Raw genomic sequence first — 9,171 nt, 5'->3', positions numbered from 1 at the left:
TTGACCAGCATCGTGCCTTCTTCTTTGCTCATAATCACCAGGTCATCCATGTAGACTTCTATGTACTTGCCAATGGCGTCACTGAATGTTTCGTTCATCAATCTTTGGTAGGTTGCGCCCGCATTCTTCAAGCCGAAAGGCATCTTGGTGTAGCAATACAGCCCTGTTGGCGTGCGGAATGCCGTCTTATCTTCATCTTGGACGGCCCTTTGAACTTGGACGGCCCTGTTGGCGTGCGGAATGCCGTTTTTTGAATTTTTTTTATGACTCAAGACACTACTAACTAGACACACTGAACACTAGTTCCCATCCCCACACTTAAACTTTACATTGCCCTCAATGTAGGATGGAAACCGACTCAAAAAACTAAAAATAAATAAGAAATAAAAGACCAAGGGCAAATTGGAAAGGACTTAGCTGGTAATATGACGCATAAGCCCCAAATCTCTCGTCCAATCCAGCTCGATCGTATAGCATTTCGTTCGCGATCGGCTTGACTCTAACTGGTATGCTCAATAAATGCCTGATCTCTGGTAAGCAGCTCCAAAATCACCCGAATGGAGATTGAGTACGGGAGGTACATATTCGAACCTGCATCAACAAAAACAAGCAAACACCAAAGCAATACCGACTCGACACAAACGACTCAAAAACTACTAACTTAGACTCATGATACAAAATAAAAGACTCAATATACAAACTCTACAAATGGTGCACAACTGTCTACGCACTCATGGAGGATCATATAAGCGCAGTTCACCTCCATACCAGCTACTACGGGCTGCAGCACTATCAAACCTATCATTTCCCGCATTTCTCCAAACTCCCCCATATCTCTCACAATCTCTCAACTCGTCATCGGGCGGTTTAAATCTAGATGTTTCATATCGAAATCTATCCCCACACTGAGCCCTGCTCAGTGTCTCTATCCTAGATTCTAACCTTATCAACCTCTCTTCCAACTCTTCAACTCTCCTATCAGGTGGATCCCCACACTTGGGTTTTAACACCTTCTCCACACTCGGCTCAGTCACCACCTCTTTCTCGGCACTCTCAACCTTCCCACTCTCCTCCAACAATGCGATCGCTTCGACTCGAGCACTCGACCCTCTCGTAGTATTCACCTTGAAAACTACCGACTCGTCGCCCGCTCTAAGTGTAATTGTGCCTAAGAAGACATCTATAAGCGCTTTAGCGGTGTTCAAGAACGGGCGCCCTAAAATCAACGGCACTTTTTCATCAGCCTCCATATCTAGGACTACAAAATCCGCTGGAAAGACAACCCTGTCCACCTTCACTAACAAATTCTCCACTATCCCACGAGGATACTTAACTGACTTATCCGCTAACGAGAGGGTCATTCGAGTTGGCTTCAAATCACCAAGGCCTAGTTTTTCGTAAAATGAATATGGCATCAAATTAATACTAGCACCAAGGTCTGCCAACGCGTAGTTTTGAACATCACCACCAAACAAACACGGGATCGTGAATATGCCCGGATCAGTGAGTTTCTCAGGAAGTTTAGTCAAGATCACTGCAGAACAACCTCCATTCAATGGAGTACTAGAACACTCACCTATCTTATCCTTACGCTTGAGAAAATCCTTAAGGAACTTGGCGTATTTGGGCATGGATCTCAGGGCCTCTATGAACGGAAGATTCACCTTTAGCTGGGTGAACATCGTACGAAACTTCTCGTATTCCCTAGCGTATTGCTGCTGCTTAGCACGGGCGGGAAACGGAAGACGGGAATAATCAATCACTGGCGGTGGCCTAGCCCTAACCGGCTGCTTCTCTACTTTCTTCTCAACCTGAGGCTCCTCGGTATGTGTGGTACGTGCTGGGTCTAGCCTATGTTGCACCTTACCTGGGGCCTCCATCTCTATTTCCTCATCTACCTCAACGTCACTCTCTAACTCAACACTCTCTCTCGCGACCTCTCCTAGACTCATCCCACTACGAGTAGTGATGGCTTTCACAGAATGGTGAGTGGTACCTGAAAACTGACTAGAGGGGGACTCTCTCAACTGCCTAGCTATATCCCCTACTGACCTCTGAAGATCTAAAAGAGTAGACTCTTGATTTTTAAGCTGAAGTTCGTGGTTTCTATTCGTCTGCTCCTGATTTTTCATGAACGCCTGAGTCTGCGTCATCATCTGGGCGAACATCTCCTCCAACCTGTACTAACCTCAGGAGCCTTTCCACTGCCTTGACTCTCCTGAGTCGGTCCCCTACTAGCAAACTGCCTACTCGAACCACTATACTGACCACTCTGATATAAATCAGTCCCCCTACTTTGATACTGACTCGATGGAAAACCAGGGGGATCGCCAGAAGGGCGATATCCACTACTACTACCACTACCCTGCCAGCTGGAGTTAAAAAGATTATTATTATTACTAAATTGACCCCTAGACTGACCAGCTATGAACTCAACCTGCTCTAGAGTAAGAGTGGGACAATCGAGCGTGTCGTGACCTCCCCTACAGACCTCACACCTATCAACTATCTTCTTAATCTCACTCAGCTCTCGCCTCATCTCTTGCCTCAACTCCTCTCTGACTCTCTCGATCATAGCAGCAGCTACCGATGGATCCAAGCTAACTTGGTTTACCCCTCGACCGGCCGAGGAGGTACGAACAGGAATGGAAGTCCTGTTGGTAGTGCTGTAATCCATGTCAGAATGGGCAAAACTTTGAAACAAATCGTTACACTCAGCTACTGTCTTCTTGCCCATAAGTTGCCCCCCTGCTGAAGTATCGAAACGAGCTCTAATCTCAGGAGTAAGACCATTGTAGAATTTTTCAACTAACGCCCAATCAGACAAACCATGCTGCGAACAACGGGAAAGAAGCGTCTGAAAACGCTCCCACGCCAAGTGGTACGGCTCATCAGGCTCCATGCGGAAGGAGTGGATCTGATCACGAAGGCGAGATGCCTTGGCTGGTGGAAAGTACTTGGCTAAGAAAGCATCACAGAGACCTGCCCAAGTGGTGAAAGTGCCTGCGGGCTGAGAATCGAACCAGACGGCTGTGCGTCCAGCGAGTGAGAATGGAAAGATCTGAAGAAATCGAGCATCGAGGTTCACCCCCTCAATGGAGAAGGTGCTGCAAAGACGAGTGATGCGGTTGATGTGAGCGGGTGCATCCTCGTCGTCACGTCCATGAAACTGGCATGAATTGGTGATGGCCGTCATGATGTAGGAAGGAATCCGCCAAGACCAATTGTTCAGGATGTCTGGAAGGGTGATGGGGGAATTCCCACTAGCAAAGCCAGTGGTCGCCTGATCGTAGACTGTCCTACGGGCCATGTGAGCTACGGGTGGTGGACTAGGTGGAGATGAAGAAGAAGAAGACTAACAACTGACTCGACAAACTAAAACAAAAAGAAACAAATAAATCTAGACTCCTACGACTCAAACAAATAGCACGTAGCACGTATAATGTCAATCAAGTCCAAACAAAGTAATCAACGCAATCGCCAAGAGTCCCCAGCAACGGCGCCAAAAACTTGATGTGCTGAAAATGGGTTAATTAAAAACAACTAAAATTACCCTAATTCTAGACTCTCTAAGCTTTAAATTTATAAAACTAAGACTCTCTAAACCCTAAACCACACGACCGACAAGTGTACCGATCGATGCAGTATAGCCTAAGGAAGTCCGAGTATCGAACCCAAGAGACTCTACTAAATTACGTTAATGACTCTATCTAGACCTAGACTGAAACGGACTTTAAATAATTGTTTATTGATTGGGGGGTTTCTAAAAATCCTAAATAATGCAAATAACGACTAAACTAGATTAGCTAAATAACTAACACGAACTCGAACGAAGGCTTTGACCAGTGGTGATGAAAACTACATAGGCTAGACGCAAGCTAAACTCAGAATGGATTTCTATTCGATAATTTTGTGGTGTGGAACCAGGATCTTTAGATACTAAACCTATTAAGACACCACTAAGCCCCTCAAACACTCTCAAGGCGATTCTTGTGGCACTACCTAGGCTGTTACGCTCACCGGCTTTCTAGATTTTCCTTTCAGTCCTCTAGTTTCTTGAAAGTGCCTATGTAAGACGTTCTACCTTGCCGCGCGAACGTCTAAAGCAACTACGGGTTTTAATCTTGGTTTAATAGACAATGGAATGTTAAGGACTTATAACCAAACCGAGACCTATTAATAACCTCGAGCCTCTCAGCGACAAGTTTAGCAGCACACTTGATTTTATTAAATTACTGAATATTACTTCTAAGGTTACTTACTAGATTTTCACCCTAAAGGATTAATGATCTATTACGTGATATAGACACTCACCTAAATCAAGAACCCTAGCACAACCCTATTATGTGATAAAGACCGTCACCAAGGATTATACGAAGCAATAATCAATAATAAAATAGTCACAAGCACGCATACGCACCAAGTTAAATTCCCATAGTTTTTACAATGCAAGAAAAATCCACAACCACGCCAAGAACCGAATAAAAATCCAAACTTTATTAAACTATTGTCATAACCTAGGTAGTTAATAAAGATCTAGCCGAGAAACATGGTCTTAAAAACAATCAAACGAAGTTTCAAACAAGAATTCATAGATATCAAACAAGAAAAATAGAAAACTAAGGAAATTAAGTAGCGAAACCCATTAATCCCTTGCTCTCCAAGCTTCTTGACCTTCAATCCAATGATTCTTTAACCTTGATCATATGTAAAATGCCTTAAAAAATATCTAAGAATGTATCTTCGTGCGTCTGATCGTTGCTGCCGTCCCCTCCGATGTTCAGCCGTATATTTTCGTCTATCCTCCTTTTTTCTCATATGGTTTCCCTCCTTTATTAATATATGGAATCCCTCTAACTTGCGGCCAATTGAATTGATGTATCCCTTAATGGGCCTGCCAAGCTGCCGTCCATAAAAAATCACCCATCAAGTTACCTATTTGTCCAAGTTTCTTATATATGATTGGCTGAAGTTGTTCCTTTGTGCATACGTATGAAAAACATAACATTTGTTTATTTCTTTTTCATATATGGCCTTAAATAATAGAAATAATAATATAGAGATTAGTGGGCTCGACCCAATCACGAAAAATGGCTGCAATTTTTATTCGGTCACTGGCGTTCTACTCTGCCCAACTGGCTGGTTATTTCCATATTATTCGTTTTTGCTACATTTGCACCAGGACCTGGCAAAACACGAAATAATATAATATAACACTAAAACTAAATAAAAATAAATAAAATCTATATAAAAATTATACAATTTACATGGGACAAATATGTGTATTTTACCCCACATCACAATACAGCCCTGTTGGCGTGCGGAATGCCGTCTTATCTTCATCTTGGATGGCCATTTGAACTTGGTGATACCCCTTGTAGCAATCAAGAAAACATTTCCACCTGAATGTTGCCAAAGAATCGATTTTCTCGTCTATGTCTGGTAAGGCGTAGCAGTCGCGCGGGCATGCCTTGTTTAAGTCTTTGTAGTCGACGCACATTCTCCAGCTGCCGTTTGGTTTCTTTACCATCACTGGGCTTGCTACCCAAGTTTGGTATCTGACTTCTCTGATGATTCCTGCATTTAGTAGTTCTAGTACTTGCTCTTTCATGGCGTCATGCTTTATATCACCCAGGTGGCGTTTGGCGTGCACCACTGGTTTTGCGTCTTCTGAGACGTTCAGACGGTGCTCTGCAATGTGCCGTGGAACACCAACCATGTCAGCTGGTGTCCAGGCGAACACGTCCATATTCTCATGTAACAACTTCTTGAGCGCTGCGCGCGTTAGATCGGACATCGCTGGTCCCAGGGTAACTGTTTGTTCTGGGTGAGCGCTATTCAACACCCATTTTTCTGCCTCTGCGCGTGGCGCTGGTTTACTTGCTTTTGTAGGCCTCATTTCATCTGTTGCTAAGACTTCCTTGCTTGCGTATATCAGTGTGATGCCTGTTTCCGTTGGGAATCCGATGGCCGAGTGTGGTGCAGAGCAAATCATGCTGAAGTCTCCCTGTGATTCTCTTCCTAGGAGGATGTCGTGCCGTGAGTGTGCAGGCAGCACCATGAAAGTGACTTCTTCTGTTCTTGAATTTCGTCCGTCCGAGAGCAACACCGGGAATGATATCTGTCCCAGGGGAAAGACGGCCTCGTTGCAGAAACCAGTTAGTGGATAGTCTACTGGCTCCAAGCGCGCCTTGTCCTCCTGGTCAAATTGATTGAAGCATTGTTCGTATATGATGTCCGCGGTGCTCCCCGGATCGATGACTTGCTTCTCTCGCCACGAATCATCTTGTGTACGCTTGCTGTAATTTTTCTTTGGTCTTCGTGGACCTCCTTGCACCATGTGGGTCTCCAACTTCCTTAGTTTTTTGTTATCCGGCCCTTCGTCTCTTCTTTGGATTTGGCGGTAGTCGCGCTTTCCGCCTTTGACCAGGTGAGTGAGCTTTCCATCCCTTAGGGCTCTTTCAATTTCTTGCTTGAGGCTGAAACAGTCGTCGGTGAGGTGACCCGTATCCTTATGGAATTCACAGTAGAGATTGGGATCTTGACCCCTTTTGTTGCGCATCTGTAGGGGTGGTTTGAATTGGTGGTTTTCAGTGGCCAAGACTTCCGAGGGGGTCTTGGTTAATGGCGTCCACTGTTTCTCTCTGTTTTCTCTCTTTACTTCTTTTCTGTGTGCTATCTGGTTGATCGTGTGTCGCGCGTCTTCTCTCGGTGGGCTTCTTTCTCTATGACTAGAAGACCTCCATGACTGGCCTCTGCTTTTTCTGCCATGTCGGTCATTAGAGTTATGTGCGCGTTGACGGTGATCATCACCGGTCAACTGTTTGTCTGTCTGTGCTATTGTCTTGGCGGCTTCAACGAAAGTTTCCCAATCTTTGGGTCCTCCGTCTCTGCCTTTCACGCGCTTGATCAGATCATCACACTTGACTGCCCTCATGAAGTGCGCGCGCATCATTTTTTCTCCCACGTCTCCAATCTCCAAGCATTCTTTGTTATATCTTGTGACAAAATCTTCTACGCTTTCGTGGTCTCGACGCATATGTTTAGGCAATCTGCTGGGTCTCTAGCGTGCCTCCGCTGTTGAGAGAAGTGTGCCAGGAACTTCTCTCTGAAGTCAACCCATGATTTAATTTTTCCTGCTGGTAAGCTGTCGAACCAGACGCGCGCCGCGCCCACGAACGTTTGTGCGAACAGGTGGCACCAAGTTGGTAGGTTCCACCCACCTGTTGCTCCTGCGCCTTTGAAGACCTGGAGGTGATCGTCTGGATCTGTCAGTCCATTGTATTTGCCAACGTTGTGCGGCAGCTTGGTTTTGTCTATGGCAGCTGTGGCAATCTCCCTGATGAATTTCGAACCTTCGGCCATGTCGTCTGGACGATAGCTTAAGGTATAGTCATGCTCTGCCTTTGGGTTGTACCCTGCGCGCTTTGCGGTCTTGTATGCTTCATGCTCTGGATGAATTCTGCTAAACACTGAGGTTTCCCCTTTGTATGTTGGGTCGTCTTCTTCTTCATCCCATTCTGTGTTCATATTGCGCGCGCCTAAACGAGCCTGGATCGGTTTTCTTTGCACATTGGGGTTTTGCACAAAGTTTCTTTCTGTTTCACCATAGGTATCGCGCGTGTCGTGCGCGCTTGGTCTTCTCACATTCTGAACTGGTCCTCTCTCCGGACGTTGGTTCCACGCATTAGTGTGTTGAGTTGTATGTGTACTCAGAGACCTTGGTGGTGGAGTTACAAATGCTGATTGGTTAGCTTGTGCCTGGAGTAGGGCTTGTTGTGCGCTGAGTTGCGTATAAACGAGGTTTATGGACGCCATCAGTTCGGCATACCAGGAAGCGAGAGTTTTTCCTTCGGGTAGCCCTAAAAGCGCGAAGTAATTGAGTTGTGCTTGTTCCGATGGAGCTGAGGGGCCAGCTCCATGGCTTGGTGTCAGCATTGGTGGTGGTGTCTGTTGCAATACCCCGGTCGAAGTTTGGAATGCGGCTCCGTTCGTGGTTTGAGTGATGATCCTTGCTGGTGGGGTTTGGAAAGTGGGTCCAGTTGTGGTTTGGCTAACAACCCTGGATACACTCCCAAAGATAGGAGGAAAATCGTTGTTCAGTTGTCCCTCTTGGATGGTTTCGTTCCTTTGACCCATTTGGACGTGTGCTGTGTCCGAAACGAGTTCGAAGGAAGAAACTTCTCCGTCGACTGGGTGTGAGGGATTTTGTTCGGCCATTTTGACGAGTGTTTTTCAATAGAGAAAAGAGATGAGGTTGGTTTTGCCAAAAGCGGATGGCGCCAATGATGAAACACCGATTAACACAAGGTTTATCGATGGGGTTATCTCGTCTATGGGGTTCAACCTCTTTTCTTGCTCGTATCGATGGCTTGAGATCTGCAAAACAGTAAACACCGCCAGTCTCGTTAAGAGGGGGAGAAAGGGGATTTCCCTCTTAACCAGGCTCCGGCGTGAGAATAAGTACTGTTCTGAGAGAAATAAACAGTGTGTGTATAGAGTGAGTATGGAGAGTAAAGATCCTGAACCTGAATGATGAAGGTCCTATTTATAGCCGGAGGGTGAAGAAGGAAGGAGCAGCTGTGCCAGCTGTGGGCGCTTGCCAGCTGTCCGACCAAGGGGAATATCCTCTTGGTCTGCTCTGTCACGGTAGGTGTAGTGGTACACATGGCGTTCTTACATTTGCCCACGTTGGATACCTCGTACTGGCGTTGTCAGCTCTGCTCCCTGATTTGTCGCAGGCCTATGTGGCATTCTGTGAGTGGTGACACGTGTTGTCCTTTATGTCGAATAGAGCATCTTTGGCGCCAACTGCGAGTCTTCTAGAAGTTTCTAGAAGCTTCTGGATTGCTTCGCTGATATGGACGCCTTGTATGCTCAAAAGTGGTGTGGTCCCTGCCATGTAGGCAAGGAATTGGGACCATACCTCTTCACTAGCCTACGGAAACATCTCGTTGAACCTTGACCATATTGTTGAAACGTCTTGACGATTGACCAATCATTGGCTGCCACGTCCAACAACGTTGAAACGTCTCAGAAGTCTTAGCTGAGACGTCTTCACATGGCTTGAGACGTTTCCTCATGGCTTCATATGGCTTGAGACCTTTCCACATGTGGCTTGAGACGTTTCCTCATGTCTTTATATGACTCAATATGGCTTGAGACCTTTCC

The 9,171-nt window shown here is 45.9% G+C and overlaps 1 protein-coding gene across 1 annotated transcript; it reads right to left on the bottom strand.

The window, feature by feature from the left end:
- Positions 1-2,152: 2,152 nt before the first annotated feature.
- On the bottom strand, positions 2,153-3,310 carry LOC110942526. The gene has a single exon (XM_022184300.2). It carries the CDS (start codon positions 3,308-3,310, stop codon positions 2,153-2,155), a length of 1,158 nt encoding a protein of 385 aa, XP_022039992.2.
- Between the last annotated feature and the right edge of the window lie 5,861 nt (positions 3,311-9,171).

This window comes from Helianthus annuus, chromosome 5, assembly GCF_002127325.2.
Source record: "Helianthus annuus cultivar XRQ/B chromosome 5, HanXRQr2.0-SUNRISE, whole genome shotgun sequence".
NCBI classification, from domain to species: domain Eukaryota; kingdom Viridiplantae; phylum Streptophyta; class Magnoliopsida; order Asterales; family Asteraceae; genus Helianthus; species Helianthus annuus.
The sequence above is the reverse complement of the archived record's forward strand: the minus strand, read 5'-3'. Positions and strand labels throughout refer to the sequence as shown.

Bases quoted from the DNA above. Each gene is read 5' to 3' on its own strand.
- LOC110942526 (XM_022184300.2), bottom strand. From the start codon at position 3,310: ATGGCCCGTAGGACAGTCTACGATCAGGCGACCACTGGCTTTGCTAGT.